The sequence below is a fragment of the Grus americana genome, chromosome 20 (genome assembly GCF_028858705.1).
Source record: "Grus americana isolate bGruAme1 chromosome 20, bGruAme1.mat, whole genome shotgun sequence".
Classification (NCBI taxonomy): domain Eukaryota; kingdom Metazoa; phylum Chordata; class Aves; order Gruiformes; family Gruidae; genus Grus; species Grus americana.
Window position 1 is genome coordinate 8,246,406 of NC_072871.1, and position 20,868 is coordinate 8,267,273.

The window sequence follows — 20,868 nt, forward strand, 5'->3', positions numbered from 1 at the left end:
AAATAAAATATTCCCCTCGAATTTGCAATTGGCTGCTCAACATCTTGGAGCATACTTTTCAGGGCACCAACATCTTCATCCAAAGATAGCTTGATACAAACACATACAAATTTAAAGCATTTACTGCAACCAGTGATTCACCATTTTCTATTGTTGTAATAGATGTAAACATTTTAGCTACACAAAAGAAGTTAAACTGTCCAAATACATGCCTCAGATATACTGCTGGCTTTGATATGGCAAGAGGTAGTTCAATTTCATTAGCACATCCACAAGATTCAACGTTTGAAAGAAGTGAATACAAATACAAAATAACACTAAAATTGATTAGTAAAAATAAAAATAAAAAAGTTCCCTGGCACTAACTTAAAGAATGACTGAATTAGCAAGTTGACTCAAAGAACCCTACCAGCAGTAAATTTGGCCGTCTAGGCCAAGTTGCTTAGGACATTCAAGCAAGGAAACAAGAATATATATCCTCCTTCTCTCAAACACCAAGAAGTAGGTACATGCACAAATTAAGAAATAAGCAGGTAACTATTTGCTGATCATGCTTATGCATATATCCCTCATCAGTAAATTAATATGCTCTTTATACCTCACCTGCCATCTTCCCTTGCGCACCTCTGTCACCCCCTCAATTCTGTACCTTCCTCTGTACGAGCCTAAGCATTCTTATAAAATCTAGTTCACTGTGCTGCATTAGTTCTGAATATGTGAAAATTAGTGGCATTCTAAAAAGCCTCTGTTAGCGCAGTGTACACATGTTTGGCCACTGCTGTCCACAGTCACTGCTGGGTGTCCACATGCATATTTCTCAAGCGGTATGCTCGTCTAATTGCAGCTGGCATAGCTGCACAATACCATGCGATTCCTCGTCTCCCCAGGGAACAGGAAAGATCTCCATGGAAACAGACAGTAGCACTTGTTCTTTTGATAGTATTCTGACATGGCTGTAATAAAACTTCATTTATGACAACGCATTATGGTGCCTTCACCACAGATTTTTGCAGACAAGAGCTGCCATTGCTGCCATCCGTTTACTGCTTCGTGTTCTGAACATCATGCATATTGCTCCCATGCATCAAGAAATTTTGCTGGGAGAAAATGGATGCATAAGCAAGAGGACATTTAGTGCAGTTTTTTTAATCGGACCAGAGGATCTGCATTATTTGGTGAGAAATAGCCCAAAAGAATACTATAGTAATGACTCGGTTGATCACAGAGTGGATTATTAATACAGCTCCTCCCACTGAAGGAGACAGGGAATATATGATCCAGAAGCAATGACACACCCAAAATGAGAGCAGAAGACCTATGTTCTAGCAAGACATTTTGCTACTTCCAGATCTACAGAAGGACACTACAGCAATATGGAGAGAAAAAGGCAACAGCCTCATCTCCCCCCGGGGTGTGCCTGGCCGAGGATGCTGGGCACAGACCAGGCAGCGGCAGGGGTACTCACTCATGCTGCTACTGATCACAATCAGCTTAACAGGAAGGAGGAAGCAGCAGCAAGAAGGAATCCAGATGCAGAGGAGGGAATGGAGACGCTTTGATTTAGGACAGCTCTATTCAGAGAAGACGACAGTTACACACTTCATTACAATAGCTTCCAACAAGTGGAAACTGTTTCCAATTTCTTGGCTTTTAAAACATTCCAAACGGGACATGAAGACGCAAACTCAGATGTTCTAAAAGGATGGGTTTCTCACACTGGGCACAGAAGACTGGTTCCCTTGCCACACAAGAGTGGCTGGTGGATAAATTCCAGAATTTTATCTCACTCTTGCTGTATAGTCTCAGCAAAGACCAGCACTGTGCATTTTCTGTCAGTAGTTCACTTCAGCTGTTTAGAAGCCAGATAATACTGGTTTAAAACCAATTAAAGGTGCTGAGGTTTGTCTGGCCGGCACCACATGGAAGTTGTCACACAGAGACAACTTCCAGAGACGTGAGGATGTTGAGAAAGTCCTAGAGACTCAGCAGTACACTTCAAAAAGGAAGGTTACAATAACTGTAAGTTTAACATTCAGAGCTTTAAATACATTCACAGTTTTGACAGGAGATAAAAAAGACAATTTCCTTTTATGTTCATAGGCTTGCCGTAATTACAGGCTCCTATTCCCAGAACCTAAGCAGCGGTGGGATAACAGCATTGTGGCGTAGCTTCCCCATCGCCTCTAATAACCCACAAAGACAGTGAGCACACCAGTAGCACTCACAGTAACTTGCCTCACAGATGCAGTCGTGTGAGAAGCCAGTCCCTTCCCAGAACCAGACAGGCTACAGCCTGCAGCATTACCTGAAGCTAACAGGGTCCTGTTGTTTCTAAATCAGCAGCAGCAGCAGCAGCATGGAACAAAACTAAGAGGTTCAACTTGCATCTTACCAGAAGTCTACAAAATAAATGATTAAACACTATCACCTCTTTCCATGAAAGGATGTCAGTCATGGTTCTTGCAGCCTGCACAATGAGCAACAAGACCTTATAATCCAGGAAAGCATGATGTACGTGGAAAGTCTTTTTATTTCTTAAAGTCTCAAGCTTCTCTGTGATACTGAACACATTTAAGCATTTTTTTAAACATTAAAAAGAAAATAATAACTGGTGACAGTACACCATGAAAAACTGCTTCCTAACACGCTCCCTCTTTCCAGCCTTTTTCCAAGAAAAAAGCAAGTGGGAGTGGAGAAAGGAGAGAAGATAGCAATGGGAACATACTTCATTAGCAGTTGTTTCTAACTTATAGCTCAGGGTGTTCAAAACGGGAGTACAGCCCCTCTAAGATATTCTAGCAGGCATGGCCACAAAAGGATGGTATCACTGGTAGTGCGAGAATGAAGTATACTTTGGAGCAGCAACCTTGGCAGATCATCATATGTTTTCCTCAAATGCTGTATTTGGCATCTGTATTGGGAAGAGAGGAAGGAAATGCTACTGAAACAAAGACGTGGCAGGCTGAGCCCTTGCATTTTTGGCAGCAGGAACAGCTAAGCAGCTGCCAACACAGCTATAGGCTCAGTTCCCTGTAGCTGAAGTGCCCAGAGGAGGTTTCAGGAAGGAAATCATTGCTCTCCTCTCCCTCCCCCATCACTTCTTTTCCATGAAACATGGTAGGGACAAGAGAATGGCATAAAACATAGCAGCAAAGGCCATCATCATCTTCAAAACAGAGGAAGGCAGCCATGCTTCAAATGCATTTATTATGCTACAGGGAAAAGCAAGCAACTGGACTAAGAATTAGGATACTTGCCAAGTCATTTCCAGGTGAACTACCCAGGAGAGAACAATCACTAACAGAAGAAATACCTGAAAATTATAATGCTGCTTTGTCCAGTCATTATGCCCATAGGAATCACGGGGCTTATAGCTGAAATGGTGGTCAAGTTCAGTGCAAGAAGTAACTACGTTAATTTTGTCAAGTTACAGTAACGACAGAGGCAGGCTCCCGTTCCGGTATGTTTTGACTTTTCATACAGCAGAGCCAGCTGCTGAAGCCCATCTCTCTATTTTTATTGCCCAAATTTCACCCAAAGGTGTTTTACATTTTCTTTTCCTCTAGCTGGCTAAGGTTTCTTTTTGGCAAAGTACCATGGATACACATAGAAACTACATCTCTCATCTGGCAATTTGATACAAGTACTAACTCCCTCCATGCCCAAAGGAAAAGACAAAATGGCTGTAGGTGCTCTGCCACATCTGCAATCTGAACTTGAGCATCATGCATCCAGACATGAGCCGTATTAATTTGTACTCTTCAGTGACTCAGGCCAAAGTTTCAAGCAAGCTATATCAGAAAGCCAGTGTAATGGCGTAGAGGGTACTGGAAATCCTGTCCTCAAGATCTGCATCCTTTTGCTTTAGACCCTGTTTCGTGGGGTGTCGAATGCAATCACCAAGAACTCCTTGTCTCTACTGCCCATTTACCATCCAGATTTTGGAGCAAAAACTGTTTGTTCTGGATTTGGTAATCAACTTTTAAAGCACATGAAAGGATTATCAATAGCGGGGGGAGAAGGAATTAAAAACATCTTTGCTAACCATCTGTGTTTGAATAACAGCAAGCTATACGGGCCCAAACATACAGTATTACTCAGAGACCAGTATGAGGCTGAACTGCCAACAAGATATGAGCTAAAACCCATGTTGCTTAAGAGACTCTACAGCAAAGCTTAGAAATAAACCAGCTCTTGAATACGTAATCAGCATATATTGACATAAACAGGATGCCTATATCGCTGTCCAAATGCGAACTATTTTCCTTGAACTCCCCTTGCTCTTATTGCCCTTCTTATTGGTGCCAACAAAACAGCTAGACTTTCTAGATGTTATTGCAGATGCTTTGTAGATAAATGCAGATTTTACCTTTCTCCAGAGTTCAGATTAAACGTTTGTTTCACCAGACACATACAAGCTATGGTTTGGATGTTTCTGTTTATCACTTCCTAAATTCCTCCCCCCCCAAATACTCCCCCCCAGCCCCAGGCCAATCCTTCTCATCCCTTTTTTTTTTGGTACGGAGACTGTGGGGTTTTGTACTTGCTGCTGTTGACTGTATACAGCCCCACCTAGTCCTTAATTGTGTATTTCATACACAACATTTCAGTACGAATTCTATCAATTTCATGGAATTTCCAACTTCTAGTTTACTGTTAACTGACGTGACCAAGACATTCAGCTTTCTCACATTTCCTTCCCTACTGTCTCAGAAGAAATGCGTGAACCTCTACTACAGACACTCTGACATACATGGTGCAAAACTATCCATACATAGGTGCACATTGTTCTCTCCTAAACAAACTTACTGGGTTTGAGTTCAAAATGTTCATTGTACAACTGACTTCAGCATCACTCACATACTAAAGTGCATGTTCCGATGCTTTTCTGAAGGAATACTGTCAAAAACACACTAACCTTAAGCCATTGAATAGCTGCTTAGATTTATCCAATAAGTAGCAAAAGTCTGTCACTGTTTTCCTCTCTGCTTGAGGAATATCATCTTCAGCTCCTCCTGATGACATGATTTCTTTTAGGGCAAACTCAGTCCTATGAAGAAGAAAATAGCCATATTACTCAAAAATGAGGGCTACCATGAACTCATCCAGATTAGATGCATGTACAGTTCCATGGGGACAGCAACAAAGAGCATGCAATTCTCCCACAGGTTACTCAGGACTCATTAAAAATAACAGCTGAGAATCAAAGCATGGGACTAATTATTGCACGATGCACTAGTTAACAGAGCAAAATTAAAAATAAAAGTGGTACAAGAGTCATAAAATAAAATAATTCTGAGAACTGTATTCACAAACACAAAACTGCCAACAAAAAGACTGTAACACAAACAGTACTTGGGTTTCATACTTGGAAATCCTCTCTAAATTTGCCTTTCTGCAGAGGTGTTTATCCTGCAGCTGTATTTAGACAGACTAACCTCAGCTCTGTTTACATTTCATTTTCTTCTGTAACTCTTGAAAACTGTAGCTTCCTAGTTGCTATTGCTAAAACACAGCAATTTTAGGCAGAATGCTAAAAAATACCCTGCTTCCTCATGACTGTTTAATTCCATGGCTGCACTGCCCACAATTATACCTGCAGATCTATTTTTACTGATATGAGAAATATGTCATACAGTAATCACCTGAACAAAAAACTAAGGTATAACGTAGATAATCCTAGTATTGAGTAACTAAGGGAATATGAAAGCCCATAAAGGCAGAGTGTTTTTTAAAATCTTACTTGAAACATACATAGATATAAAATTATCCTTTTGATCATCCAAAGGTGAGCTACAGATTTCTCAGCAGCAGCAGCAGCAACAAAAGATGCTCCTCTGAAAATGGCTGCCAGGTCTTTGCCTCTTCTGTGCTCTCTACGAATTTTAGTGCAAGATAAACATGCTTTTACTGTCAGCAACTTCTCTACCGGTTCTGGTAAGCACTTTTGTTAAGCAACAAGTTTCCATTTGTGCAGAAGCTCTATTTGGATGCTATTTGCATAACTAACTACCTGCAAGTCCCAATTCAAGCCAGGAAACGGCAAAGTTAACTCCTTATGGTCATTGGAAACTACCCAGAAGCATCTTTCATCGATTGTCAGGAAAAACCTTCACAATAACCAATTAGAAATACTTCCCTGCATAAACATCCCACGCCTACCAAATGCAGAAGAAATTGGCAGTTTGCCCCAGCTTTTGGGGAGAAGTTAGTGAACAGATCCTGCCAACCAAGCAGTTTCATGATTTCCCAGTTTAGACAAGATGCAGCACACATTCGTCTTTTACGCCCACGTGACAGTGCACTAGAGCACTAGTGCAAGGACATGGGGTGCATTGCACAAACCGCTTGTTGAAGAGTTCCAGAAAAAGGTAGGAAGCATCTACTTATTGTCAATAACTGCAGTATGGGTGCCAGACAGTATAAGAGAGTTCAAAACATACCAACCAGATGTCAAAAGCTGTTGGCATGAGCCTAGCAAGCAGGACATGAACACTGTGAAGCACTAGCCTGTGTTGGAAATCTCTAAACATTTACACTCACACAGCACGAAACAAACAACACTGATTACTTAAAGCACCAACATATGAAATCGAAGCGAAGAGTGAGAGCTAAAAACCAGATGTCAGACGCAGCCAGGAGGTGATTCAGGAATTTCAGGAAGAGGGACAATACCCCAGGTCCTGTGTGCTCCGCAGCAAGGGTGACCTAAATCCTGTGGCGAGGCTCTTGGATTCTGCAGCGCTCCACTGCGGTAGACCAGGCACTCTAGAGTAGCTTCAGATACATTTTCAAAAATTAAGGAGCTTGCTTAAATGGCAAAGTATGTTTCATACAGTCTGTGTATCATTCCTTTAACTTAATGGTAAAGTCGATTTTATTTTATGCTACCCTTAAGTTATACTATCCAGCTACCCCAACTACTGCTAACATTGGCCAACGGCATCCATGTTAGCCCTGGGGCAGGCAAGTAAAACCAACTGCAGTTCTCACGTTGAGGGAGTCCGCTAGCCCCACTGCAAAGAGGGCCACTTACGCAATCAGTAAAAGATATGCCAGAAAATTCACTGCCTGCCGATCTGAAAGGTATCAGAAGGCAGGAAAAATGCTTGTTGCAGAGAAATGAAGAAAAAACCTCTTTCAGGTCATAATTACAATACAATTAAGGCATATTTTGAAACCCTACTCCAAGCCCAGCCAGCTCCTAGATATTTAACACAACACTAGTTTGTGGAAAGTTAGAAAAACAGAGAGAAAAAGGCGGGGGGGAGATATTATCAAACAGAATACAAAACATTGGAGAATATTCTGCATGCTCAGCCTCCTGATACAGCAATCAGCATGTAGGTTTGGAGCTATTACTGAAGCAGAGGGCAAAAGCACTTTTTCTGCTCATGGAAGGAAACTGCCGAAAGCAGAGGGAACAACCTGTCTTCTTACCAGAGACTGCTCGTGAAGGAACCTAGGAAACAAACCACATTTAAGTACATCCTGACATTGCAGAGAGACCTGAAAAATTAGTATACCCTGGAGACACTCCACTAGGACATTCAGTTTTTCCTTTATTCACAGGTTCAGAAATGAAAAAATAAGTGTTGCAAACAAGCCACACAGATGGTATTAAGGCAACCAGTAGCCTGACCTTAGGCTAAAATGTGGTATTATATAGACAGGGTGAGGAGAAAGAAGCAGAGACTTACATCAAGCAGCACACAAAAGGAGCACACTTACTAAAATAGTCAGGGATTTACTATTTGAAAGAGAGGCAATGAAGTTAAGTCTCAGTCACTCAAACTTATCTCCAGAAGAGAATCCCTACTGGTAAAACAGACTGTTCCACACAGAAGATGCGAAACTATAGTACCTGCAAAATTACATCTTCACTCTACAACCAAGGAAGCTGAAATCTTAAAACCCACATATACCAACATGTGTATACACACATCAAGACTTTAGCTTGTATTGTTTTAGAGATCAAAATATCAATAAATGCCTGATCAAGTTACACTTTAAAGTGAAGCTGCCACAAGCACAAAAAGCAGAGACCTAAAAATAAAATAAAAAACCATGCAGCACCAGAAACAGAAATATGAAAGGAAGGGATGGGAGAACAAAAAATTCATTACAATACAGAGATAGATGATTAATTCAGGAGGAAGACAACAAAACTCTCTGTCCTCTAAAATGAGTATCTTACAAAAAGTTCAGGTTCATTTGCAAGAAGCAGCTTTGGGTTTTATGTATAGAGGGCCTGCCTGCCAGGCAACGTCTTAGTACAAACATAAAAGACTTCTGATACAACTGTGTATCACATGAACTTAGCAAAACCAATAAAAACTAGATTGTGTTGAAGAATGTAACAGTTCCACTGCATATTATTGCCCCTATATTTTATATTATTTAAGAAGATGATGACCATCGCAAACGTGGGATGCTCTTAGTGTTTGGGGAAGGTCATCATTCTGGCACAACCAGCACCGTGAAGACGGTGAGAAACAGGACAGGTCAGTGGTTTAAACAAAAAAACCAGTGGTTTAAAACAAAGAGATGCACTTATATCACTACGGTACTGCAGCTCAAACTCTGTGTGTGTGTGTCAAATAAGGAGGCCAGGTAGAAGAAAGGGGAAAGCTTTTCGTTGCAAATGGCAAAATTTTCACAGACTTTCTGCTAAAACTTCTCAGTTTGTTCATTATTTCCATTAAAACCAATACTCAGCAATAGGATATTGATACAAGAAGACTGAAATATAGCTAATAATAGTAAACTAAAAAAACCCTCATTATGATAGTTGCTGCCATGAAAACATCCCTACCGTTCAGCATTCCAAATATGCTTTCTACCTGGTTCTAATCTGAGTTGCCATATGTATGTCATATGATATAAAAGAAAAACTTGCATGTTAGACCTGGAATAAAACACTCAATGCATACGTTCATCAGCATGCTTCGAATTACACATTTAATGCTTGTTCTAAAAAGGGCTTTGAACAGAAATCTCTATGAGAAACTCGAAAATGTCTGCCCTGTATCATGGTCTGTAAAAATTCTAGCTGCCAGCTTTTCAGACATGCTTAGCCTCACTTCATCATTTGTCAAACATTTTGATGGTATTCCTCTCACTCAACCTCGAGCACCTAAACAGTAAGATAGACAGAAAAATTAATCTCATTTTCTACTGACACTTTTAGAGGGAGGGAGGTGACCAGAAGACACCTGATCTAAGGCATCAGAACAAATGGAGAAGACTCTGGGTGCTCGTGAAAAGCTATTTCATTAGTACACGATAACTTAAACACAGAAGCCTCAATGTGCCCTCTTTCTGGGTTATTTTATTATAAAACAGCTAAATCACAGTTAAAAGTAGAATGAAATGAAACCTCAGTTGCCCACACAATTATGAAACGATCTCTGCTCTTAATGACCTGAAGATGCAAGCACAATTGCCTGTGGGACAGAATAGATGCGACAGACATAACACCTCTGGGATGATAGAACCAATACGCTCCAAATAATCAACTTTGGACAGTGAAAACAGATGAGATCAAGTTTCACTCTCTTGCAGGATAATTAAAGGCATGTTCTGGCTCTGCCACATATTGTGCTCAGAAAACAGGAGTACTTCTAAACTATCCAGTGTATTTACACATGAAAATGGTATAATGGAAAGTCCTAGTGAAAATCCTTAAAGGTTACACTTTAAAAGTAAGCATGAGTTCTGCTCAGAATGGACTGGTTTCTTACTCACTACGTATCCAAATTGTCTTCATGATGATTATAAAATAACACCATTCAGAAAATACATTATAAAAATATTCAGACTGAATCACATCATTGGCAGAGTCTTCCTTCTAGAAAAAAATAATGAGGAAAAGAAATACGGGGTTCAACCAAGAAAGAAATAAAAGCAGTGAAGAATTAAGCACAGTAGTACTAAGCATGATGATTTTCCTCCATTAAATATCTTTAGAAAAGTTGCCAGAAGGTAATTCTTCTACAGATCTCAAATTCAAAGAAGCATTCTGGTTACAGACATGAAACAGGCACTGCTGCAATTTAAATCTTAGTTTCATTCAGCCACAGCACATGCCTGAATATGAAGGAAAGATGGGAAGGGAAGATGGAAAGAAAAAGGACAACAGGAGCTGTTAAGTGATAGGTGAAGCTGGCTTTTCCAGCTGACAGAGAAGAAAAATAAAATTAGTTCTCTCATGCACTGGTTCTGGCTTATCATGCTCCAGAGGGGGTGGTATTTGGTGCTGTGCAAAGAAAGAACTACTACCACGAGCAGCTCAGGAAAGGAGGAGGTCTTCCCTGCACTAAAGACTGTGTTGTAATGTAGCAGCATTACAGACAGGAGAAAGAATTATTATTAGAAACAGCAAGTGGGCACAGCAAAGGGAGGAATATAGCTACTGACATCGCCCTTTCCTCAGGGACTGCTGAGCTCCAAATGAAAAATATAAATAAAATGCAACCAATCGTACATCCACAATGTGGACCTCTCCTTCTCTTTGATACTAGAAGTAACCCACAGAACTGTGCACCTCTTCTGCAGACAGTCCTCCCAGTTTTGACAGCCCAGCTATACCAGAAGTAATATCACCTACTTAATTTTTGTTCTTGTGTTGGACACTTTTTGCTTTCTTTCATGCAAAAGAAACTGTTGGGCTATTTTGCACGACAATTTTTTTTCTTTTTTCTTAAGTAGCACACATTAAAAAAATTATCTCCAGAGTCTGCAAAAGGGGACACTGAAACATTGGTTTAAAAGAGCGTTAGAATAAGTCAGAAAATGGTGACTTCCAGCAGAACTTATTATTCTCTCAAAGATTTTGCCAACTCCTCAGGCCATACAAGGCAGAAAAATTGTGTTAGCCAAGCACTGCACTTTACATGCCAGTTTCTTTCCAACACACTTTCAGAACGCACAATTCCAGGTTTGCTTGGTACAATACGTTAATAGATTTTACAAATTCATCCCATTGCAGCACCCAGGATAGAAGAGCTTACAGGCATCCCAAAGGACGGCAAGACTACGCAAAGCAGTTGGAGCTGAAAGGCAGCGGGAGGAGGGGTATGGGAGACGGATGAAAGTTTCATAATGCTAGCCAGTATTTTTAAAGTTATGTGTCACTTACATCACACACGTTTCCACTTCCCTGTGGTTTGCCGTCTTTTGGCTAAGGTTTTCCAGGCTCAGCTGGAAGGGAAAAAGAGCACTGAAGTCAACGGTATGCACTCCCTACTAGCCCTATACTCGGACTCAGGCCTGTAAAGCAAGGCACACTTTGTGAATAGTGGAAGAATACTCTAGTTCAAGGAAATCAAGCTGACAATGGAAGTCAAGCATAGATATGTTAAATAACTGTATTACATGCACATGCCCTTAGCCAGATTTATTACTTAGGCAGGATCACTACAACCTGCCATTCAGCTGCCTTGTAGGAGAGGGTGGTCATACCTTCACACCTTATACAAGGAAATAAAACCTCACTCCACAGAAAATTTAGTGATACTGTAATTGCATGGCATACTGTACAGACGGAAGTCAGGAGTGTATAAACTCTGTTGAGTAAGGACAGGTAGAATTGGGGTAATTTCCGAAAGCTGCACAGCAGAGCTGGCTGGACACGGCACCTTGACCTCCTAACAGAGCATTTGTACAACCCATCTGGCTTTTTTCTAGCCATCGCTTCTGCTCGGTTGTGGAATCATCAGTGTCTCCTGCCTTCCAGTCAACCTGGACAGCCTCATCGCAAGAGTATTAGAGGATAAAAGCTGTGAGTACCTATTAGCAGTGCTTTATCTACTTCACCTAAACGGTCAATTGAAAGAACAACTCTCTTCTCACCAGAGCATCAGCATTAGACTTAAAACTCTCATCTTGTACTACCAGAGGCAAACAATCTCATTACAAAGACTTTAGCGGCACATTTGTTCTGTCTGGTATTTTACCAAGGAAATCAGAGTCCGTAGTACTGAATACAAGCAGTATAGAGCACAGATACTTCACATACATGACATATAACCCTTCTTACTTCAAAACCTCAAGAATTTAGTCTTAAATCTTTAGACATTTATACTTTAAACTATCACTTTCAGAAAAAATTGTATGATTTTGTAAGGATAAGCATGAGCGCATGTTTCAGAAGCAACTCTTCCAAAAATCAGAACACGTCACTCATTGTGTCATTTAACAGGTGACTTCACGCACCTTAGAAATACTGATCTTCATGGCATTCCAGCCTTCCAAAGATAAAGTTTGGATGTTAAACATTCACACTATGCACAGGAACAAATCTATTACAGTGCAGAGAACTGATCGATGTGACCCAGTGAAGCTTCTTGGCTAAAATTAGAATGAGAATCTGTATTTTATTTCAGCCTCCAGTCGTTTTCATTACAGATCCTTCAGCTCTGTCCCTTAAATAACCTGTACACAATCTTCTGAACAGCAGATTTGAATCTAACAGGACAATCCAGAATGGTTAATGTTGGGGATGGGGATAGAAGGGAGAGGAAGAGCATTCTATTTTTTGGAAGAAACGCTCTTGTTTTTTTCACCCGCCCACCTGAGGACAGCAAACTGCAAACCAAGGAGTGAACTAGGGTGGGCTCACTATATTGATTAACCTTCAGCCCTAGAATCAGAACGTTCTGTGACACATGTAATACGGAACAGTAAACTGCGTATCGACCACAAGTCCTAAACTCTTGCTGATCTGGAGTTTCATTGCTTGCATCAAATACAATTGGCTTGGGGTTTACAGTTGAGGCTGTGATTAATATTAAAATTCTGGAGTTGAGCAGGAAGTATGTGCTTAGACAAGTGAACTAATGGTAAGGGTAAGTGGCGGCTGCATCCTGATTCATAGCTTCATGCATAGTTTTACCATTTTAATCAGGAAATCACTGCACAAAAATATAAACTCTGTTTTTAAAATGCTTCCCACTCCTTACTTAGAGATGCAAGTGGTAACAAAAAAAGCAAAAGTAAACACACTTTCTACACCTATCTCGTCGATACAGGAATTTCCTCAAACTAAGACGTTATCAAAACTGATCTCCACAGAAACCAATGGTGGAAAATATGTTCCAACATATCAGAATTTTAAAGGTCTCAAACCTTGAGTCAAAAAGACCAGCTCTCTTTTTGCTTTTCATCCTGACACATCTCCCACAGCTTCATTGCCAAAGAGGGACATGATATAAAGCCAGATGCCCAGTTGGAATCTATTTCTTATCCACAAATTAATAGCACAGATAAAACTAAGGTCTTAATCATTCATACCTGAAGCCTAGTACCATCATGTCTCAAACCTCTACCAAGAAACATCCAATCTTGCCTTCATTAAGCAAGATGTCTGCCTTTGCTCTCTATTTGCCTCTCCTTTTCTTCTACAGACTGGCATACTCGCCTCTTGTGTTTTCTTTCAAAGCTATACTGGACGTTTTGGGAAAACCATCTGTGTGTTTCTATGTAATCTGCTCAGAGTGCTAGTCCTGACAAAGCCTCAGACAACACAAAATTAATTAGAACCCAAATTCATTCCTCTCGCCAGAATACCTAATTCTCCATTGAGAGCCACTGTCCCAAAGCCACCACTCAGTTCTACTCAAGAAACACTGAAATAACTAACAGCCCCCACACACACAGGCGTGCGGGCACTGAAAGCTTCACAGACTGCTGGAGTCAGTACTTCAGAGGGAACGGCAAGGAGCAGTTATATATCAGACCCATTAAAGTCTGACAAGCAGAAGAATCAGACACATCAGGTACAGTAACTTTATATGGGGGGGAGTATTTCTTTAGTATTCCAAGGTTTTTAGTAAAAGTGGGAAACAGACACAGACACATCCCCAACCACTGCTCACCTCAGGGCACCTCTGCACTGCAGTGGCTGCAGCCCTCCCAGACGTACCAAGCTCCTTTTACAGTAGCTCACTTGGATGCTGCAGGAGGCATCTGTGAGCAGGCTGAGACCACTCCTGGACTCCTGGCAGGGTTTGTACTCCAAGAGGACTCAGGTCTTGCTTAAAGAACAACTAGACTGTTTCTGTACCAGCTATGCTCACTGCTGTATAAACACGTACACAGAATACACAATGAAAAGTACCTGGGCAGAGCCCAGGTTTTTGAGACTTTTTTTGTTTGAACATCACAATAAAAAGCAACTTACAATATAACTTAAGAAAGAGAAACAAGTAGCTATTTTATTTAGCTGATAATGCTGGTCAAATGGCATTCTCTCTGCCTGGGTGTTTGCTTATTTCAAAGGGGCACTAAGAAGAAATGCAGCATGAACTAGGAAGATGAAAAACTTCTATTTTGTAAACATATTACCATGTGGCTGATTGAAAATCACCTGCAAATGCAACTAGTTTACTCCAATTGGAAACTGGCCAATAAAGTATTTTTCCTACTAAAATATGCCAATTTTGCAGCTAACTTGCAGAAGTAGTACTAGCTCTAAAGAATAAGCAAGAGGAAAGACATTTTAAAAAAATAATAAAAACATACAACCGAGTCTGTGACTCTAACCCACACATTTGTGCAGGAACAGTCATCCTCTCCTTTACAGAGGCAGGAAGCCTGGTCCCGCATCGACCTGTGTGTGGCCCTGTTGACCCTTCCCTAGCCATGACAGTAACCCCAGCTCTCCCACCCAGCGAAGGGAACTGCTCCTTCTGTCCCTGAGCTCCGCACACGCTGACCGGCTGGCCAGATGCCTCCCGCAAAACGTGACAACTCTCTTCTCTCTGTCCTTCCCTTTAATAGATGCACTAAACAGGTCCCTCTCCAACTTCCTTCGAGTTTTGTGAACGTTACTGGCTAGATAATTTTCAGGGCCTTTCTCCCTACAGCAACGCTGGTTACATTGGACGAGTGATTTAAAAGCTGCTTGGAAAAGAAGAAAGAAGAGGAAGCCTGACTGTGCATTTGCATAAACTGTTTCCTAAAAACGTGAGAGGGAAGGGGATATATAAGAAAACAAAAACACGCACACACAATTCTCCAGATGCACACTGCTACAGCAAGTGGAAGTGACAGACAGCAGGCACACGCAGTTGTACAAGAATTTTATTTCATTATTGCAAACTGAAAGTTTCATACTTTCACGTGAACGTGTAGTTCATTCCTCAGCATATCAGAGGACCAGAAGATTTGCAAACGCTGTCTTATATTAAGACCTCAGAGTTAACATGAGCTGCCACCTTGGCATTACCTTTGACATCTCAGCAGGAACAGTGTCAAGACTTCCTGTAGGGAAATAGCCAGCACCACAAACTCAACTCCATTTCAAGTCAAATGAGTTTGAATATCCAGCACGCAGTGTCAAATTCTATTATTTTAGCATCAAATAAGTGCTTACTCTATAGAATCAGGCTTTTCATTTGGTTTACAAGTTTTTAAAAATCCTTTTATTGCTTAAAGCACACCTGTCTGTATCGAGAACTGCAACTTTGGCATCTCTTCTCCCAGAACAATGTGGAGCTGCTCATTAACATCATACCATGGAAACAGAGTGTCGTCCCCTCCTGCTTTCTACATTGACATCATCTAAGCCACACCTTACCAGCAGACTCTTCTAAATTCTCTATGGGAGGACCCACTTTAAATACAAGAGATACGATATCACCATGGAATGCACGTGGCCTTTTTCAATTACCTTCATAACACACAACTTTTCCTTCTCTTCTTTATGTTTCTGCCACTGGCAATTTGTTCCACCTTTGTCCATTCTGTGCCCTCTGTGATCCCTCTTTCACTGCAGTTCATGACCTTTTGTGTATAGGATGAACAAAGGGCAAAGGCTAAAAATGTCACAGTTGGGCCCCTGCTTTTCTACTAACTTAACCAGTTTGCTACTAAAAATGGGCTCAAGCTCAAAGTCAGACCAAGGCAGAGTTTCTGGGTCATCAGAGTCCAAGAATCCCCAGAAGATGTTTCAGAAGCAATGTGGAAGAGGATGCAAGTGTTTCCTTCCATCCAAATTCAGATCATGAATCTGTAGTGATGCCTGCACACCACCTACATGGTACTTAGTAGTCATTTGCATTGTATGAAAGAGCAATAGAAAAAAGAACATCAGGCTAGCCTACTCTTGGCAGGGGTGGGAGGGGAAGAAGGGAGATAGAAAAACACCATCAGCTGCAGCGGGCTGAGCTGTGTGTATTTACATTTCACAAGCTAAACTATTTAGTGGTTTATTTACACACAATGTGCTTGGAGCAGCTAAAATACCAGTTGTGTTTTATCATGATTTTGTGGCAATGCACATAAGCCACAAAATCATAGGAAGAGTGTGCGAATCAGATATGAACCTGGTACATCTGGAAAAGCACGTAAGCCACTGTGAGAAGGGAGAAAGATTTTTGGAAGCACAGGCGCAACAAGGGTTGAAATGCATTAGTTATGACAAGACACCAAAATACAACCCAGGGACTTGAACGCAATGATCAAGTCACAATATAACAGTTTATGCTGCAGGGATCGCACATCCCAGCGTAACTCTTGTAGCCAAGCCAACCTACAGCAAGGCATACCGGGGCCTCAGGTCTCTCTGGGCTGCCCCTCCATGTTAGAGTGAGGAGGGAATTGCAGTCAGCTCCATTTTATGCACATTCAATGGCAAGACGCCAACACAACTGTTGACTGAGCCAAATCTGGGCCCCCTTGAACTAAGCCATCACCTAAAGCAGGGTGGAAAAGCACATGCCTCTCGCATCTAGAGCGGCCAAGTTCCTGAAAAGCATCCGAGTTACAAGATAGAAAACGACTGATAGATTTAACTCTTTGAGGTATGCTCATTAATTCAGAACTGAACAGTTGCTACACAATGTAGCTTGATATTAATGTGATGGAGAGATTTCTTTCTAGCAAGTCAAATTATTTACGAGGTGGCCCAAATGGCAGTTCAGGCCAGCATCCGATCTGGAGGGCAGCTATCATCACACTCTGCATCTTGGTAGCATTCTCAGCCAAGGTGCCAATGGCTGCTTGCCAACTGGAACCTTACTCTGACTAAAGAGAATGCAGTACAAGCTCAGGAAAGCTTTTTGATCCGTTCAGTTCACTTCTTCCCTCCAAACCAGTGTTTGGCAGTAAGCTGCCAGCAAGCTTGGGAATTGCACGTAGAGCAGCATCACTCTGGGAATTCACTCTCCCGAGTAGGAACTGCTCCTGGACCGTTCCTCTGCCACACAGCAGAGAAATCCCTCTGCTGACTTCTGCTTTAATTATATTTAAAAAATTCAGCTTCTAGTCTGTGTTCCATTATAATAATAGCAATAATTAAAAATACTTCAAACGATGAGTCCTCTAAACCTGCTGTTCCATCCAGGCTTTTGGCATTACACACTTCCTTTCTTGACTGACATCCTCAGGGAACCAGATGGATGGTTATTCTATTCTATTCCTGTTGCAGGGCTGTACTGCACTCTCTCAGCACATGTAAACTGCTAGGTAATATTTGTGTTGGCAACTAACTCACATACTTTATAGAAACAGACCTCTACTTGACCCTCCATGCAGCTCCCACACACAATTTGGTCCACTCCTTTAAACTGCTTCCTTCTGCTGCAACACAGACCCCATTCCATACCCCTGTCTCTCGCCTGTTTAAAAACTACATATCCAGAACAGAGCTTATGTGCTTAAAGAGAGCAACTCGACTACAAAAGCCAAGCCTGCAGAATGTCCTTATGCAAGAATAAAAAAATTATTTTAAAACTTGCATGTACAGGTCCTGGTTTTCCTTCTACAAAGACTGCTCTGACTGAACATTTCTATGAAAAAAAAAACCTATGACAAGTTCAATGAAAAAAAGACATCAACACACAGATTTCTGTGATAAGACTCTGATAGCTGTATCATGCTTTGGGGGGCCGGTGGCAGGTGTTGGGGTCTTTTGTTTAAAATACAGTTACATTTTAGCTATTTAGGCAGTAAGAGCACCTCAGAATAGACTTTCACACCAGAACTCTTCCTTCCTTGCCCAAAGCACATCATGCAGAATAAAAGATAAGCCAACAAAGTAACACATCCAGATAATCAAATGAATTCCCATTATCCATTTATACCGCAGCAGTTTATCAACAACTCCATTTAAAGAGAGCAAAGCTAAACCCGGGGAAAAAAAAAAAAAAAGTAGTGATGGAAAAGAGGCGAAATCTGAGTGGCACGCGCCAGGGCGAGCGCAGCTGCAGTGCGAGCGCAGGACTGTGCAGTCGCATCATGTGACAGGAGCGGCGCTGGCAGCAGCGGCGGGAGAGCTACAGCCCCCGTCCTCCCACCTCCCTAAAGCTGTGCCTTCAGCGCAACACCACGGACCACGGAATTTCATTTCCATGCAGAACTGACTCAGGTTATAAGCTTCTCGATGTTTTGAATTGTTATGCTCCATTTTTATTACCTCTCTCTCCACCAAATAAAACAGTAACGCAGAAATGAATAACAATACAGGCAAGCTATGTATTCCTCCCACTGCTAAGCACTTTCAGCATTTTATCACTTGTAGATCTAGTTTCTCAGCTGAGCATGGTGAACACAGAACACGGTGCTGTTGTCTGTATCATTCTTACACATAGAGCTTAGCACTAGTCATCTTTGTGATAAAATCTTCCAGTGTTTGTAGGGACATGGATTGCCAATTGAATTTTGATGCTGTATTGTACCTATATTTCAAGATATAACAATGAACACAATTTCCTTTGCAGCACAGCAAAATATTTCTTCTCTCCATATAGTTTCTATGAATGGGGTTTATATTTTCTATAGCAAAGAACCTGGCTATCACATTTGCGTACGCTATCTGTATTATTTTGGCAGCCCAAAATGACTGGAGAATTATGCTCTTTGCTCCTCATTAAGTGACTCATTGTTTCTTTCATTTAACATAAATTGCGATCCAGTTTATCTTAAGAGACTGACTTATCTGATTTGAAAAGGAAGCATCTTTTTTTCTAGGAACATGATCGACAGTCAGGTGTCATGCTTCTTCATCGTTCCATCAGCAGTCTGAGCAAGGGAAGTTACAACCGTTACGCAACAGGGTTCACGCGAGGCAAGAAGATGCACCGGGCACTAACCGCATCTGCAAACTTCCACAGCAAGATCCATACCAGGATGATCTTCTACGATTTCCAAAGGCTGCTATCAACGCTGCCGTTCTGTTGCTTGCAGGAATGGTGGGAGAGCATACGCACGCTGGGAGACTCACTGATACTGGCATTTTAGTCATCATATGGTCCAACAGTGCTGCTTTGCATTAGCTTAGACAAGATGCTGAGAATTACAGATTGCATTTGGACAGCTCTTGCAAAATCTAGTGCTTTTTTTTTTATATTAAGGGATCCATTTTGCAGGTTAGAGGACTAGAATTGCTTAGCCGAGGCACAGCTTAAGCACAGAAGCTTGGAGCCTGGTTATTAAATTACAGAAGTGCAACTCAGACTTCGACAAAACCAGGTCCTATTCTGTGGTAGAAGATGAAACCCAGACTCTGAAAGCCTGCAGTCTTGATCCTGAATGTTTTATCTGGGGCAGCCTTCAGTTACTGACATTTTTATAGCCAGTAACGGGCAAGAAATTTGGGGGGTATGACACAACATAACAATCATCCAGCTTCTACCCCCAAGGGCATTTCACATCACTTATTGTTCAGAGCATTTCTCAGTACAAAATAAGAATTTCGTGAAGAGGGAGGTGCTGAGATAGAAGTTTAAAATCAGAACAAATCCACGATGATTCCATCAAACTTGCAATTTGGATATCCAGCACTGCACAGACAGCTCTTGTAAAATCCAGCAATATTTCATCTGAAAAGACTCATTTGCTGATGCAGAAACGCAGCTACCTGTCAAAGGCACGCTAAACACCTACAGCCGTCTTCAGCTGGAAGAGGCACGGTGGCGAGAGGGAAGGTAACATAAAGAAGGGAGAAGTTAATAAAGCGGGGGCCGTTTTCGTAATTACTGCAGTTATGTTGCGAATCAAGGCCTAAGCAGAAGACGTGTCACATCGCATTTCTCTTCTCCGTTAACGGCAAAGACAGTGGCGAGCACGGCTCCGTGCCCACAGGCACAGGGCCTCGGCAGCCTCCACCGTCATCGCTGCCCCTCGGCCCCGGCACACGGCACAGACTCCCCGGCGAAGCTGCGGCTCGTTTCTGAAGGCGCTAACGCGGCCGCGGAGCCCGCCCCGCCGCCGGGAGGGGATGCTCAGCTCAGCTCAGCACAGCCCCGGCCGCCCCCGCCCGCACCTGCCGCGCCGCCCGCTCCCGCCTTACCTAGGCTTCCACTTGTGGCAGGGATTCTCCGCCGGGCCTGGAGCTCTGCGGGGGCGAGACAGCGGTGAGGGGCGCGCCGCCGCCGGGCCCGTCCCGAGGCGCCCGCAGCTGCCGCCGCTCCCGCCCGCCCGCGCCGCCGCCCCGCCCGCGCCCGCCCGCCCGTGCCGCCGCTCCGCCCCCCGCACCTGGAGGCCGGGCCGGTGCGGGGCAGGCGCTGCCGGGCGGCTCCTCTCACCATCCGCGCCGCCTCCGCCAGCTCCCGGGCAAAGCCGCCAGCGCCACCGCGGCGAAGGCTCCGGCTGCGCGGAGCGCGGCTGCCGCCTCACGCTAGTCTGGGCCAGCCTCGCCCCGCCCCCGCCCGCTCCCATTGGGCGAGCGCCCGGACTAACGGCGAGACGGCCCTCCGATTGGCGGCGTGGGCCGTCAATTGGGAGCCCCCCGCCCTCCCGCGCGGGGCCGGTGAGGCACGGCGCAGCTGCCTGGATACGGCGGGAGGCGGCGTGCGGCGGCGCCACCGCGCGGGGAGGCCTGTCCCGCCGCGCCGGACCCGTCCCGCTCCCTCCGCCCGTCCCGCC

General features: G+C 42.9%; 1 protein-coding gene across 22 annotated transcripts in view; it reads right to left on the reverse strand.

Annotated features, from left to right (window-relative positions):
* The window catches only part of SCAI (suppressor of cancer cell invasion), a 44,209-nt gene that overhangs the window by 23,137 nt on the left and 204 nt on the right, over nucleotides 1–20,868 (reverse strand). For 3 of the 22 annotated variants that reach the window (XR_008579994.1, XR_008579995.1, XM_054848452.1), the window contains exons 1-4: nucleotides 20,479–20,832; nucleotides 20,294–20,338; nucleotides 6,676–6,777; nucleotides 4,919–5,050 (exon numbers count right to left, since the gene is read on the reverse strand). Coding sequence is in view for 20 of the 22 variants with exons in the window: in XM_054848452.1 (XP_054704427.1) it covers nucleotides 4,919–5,050; nucleotides 6,676–6,777; nucleotides 20,294–20,338; nucleotides 20,479–20,531 (332 nt within the window). In the remaining 2 variants the exon portion in view is untranslated. Of the gene's footprint in view, nucleotides 1–2,725; nucleotides 2,912–4,918; nucleotides 5,054–6,584; nucleotides 7,463–9,743; nucleotides 9,851–11,140; nucleotides 11,203–19,127; nucleotides 19,291–20,293; nucleotides 20,339–20,478; nucleotides 20,833–20,868 lie in introns of those variants that run through there. The other 19 variants (XM_054848454.1, XM_054848456.1, XM_054848455.1 and 16 more) reach the window with 18 other exon arrangements.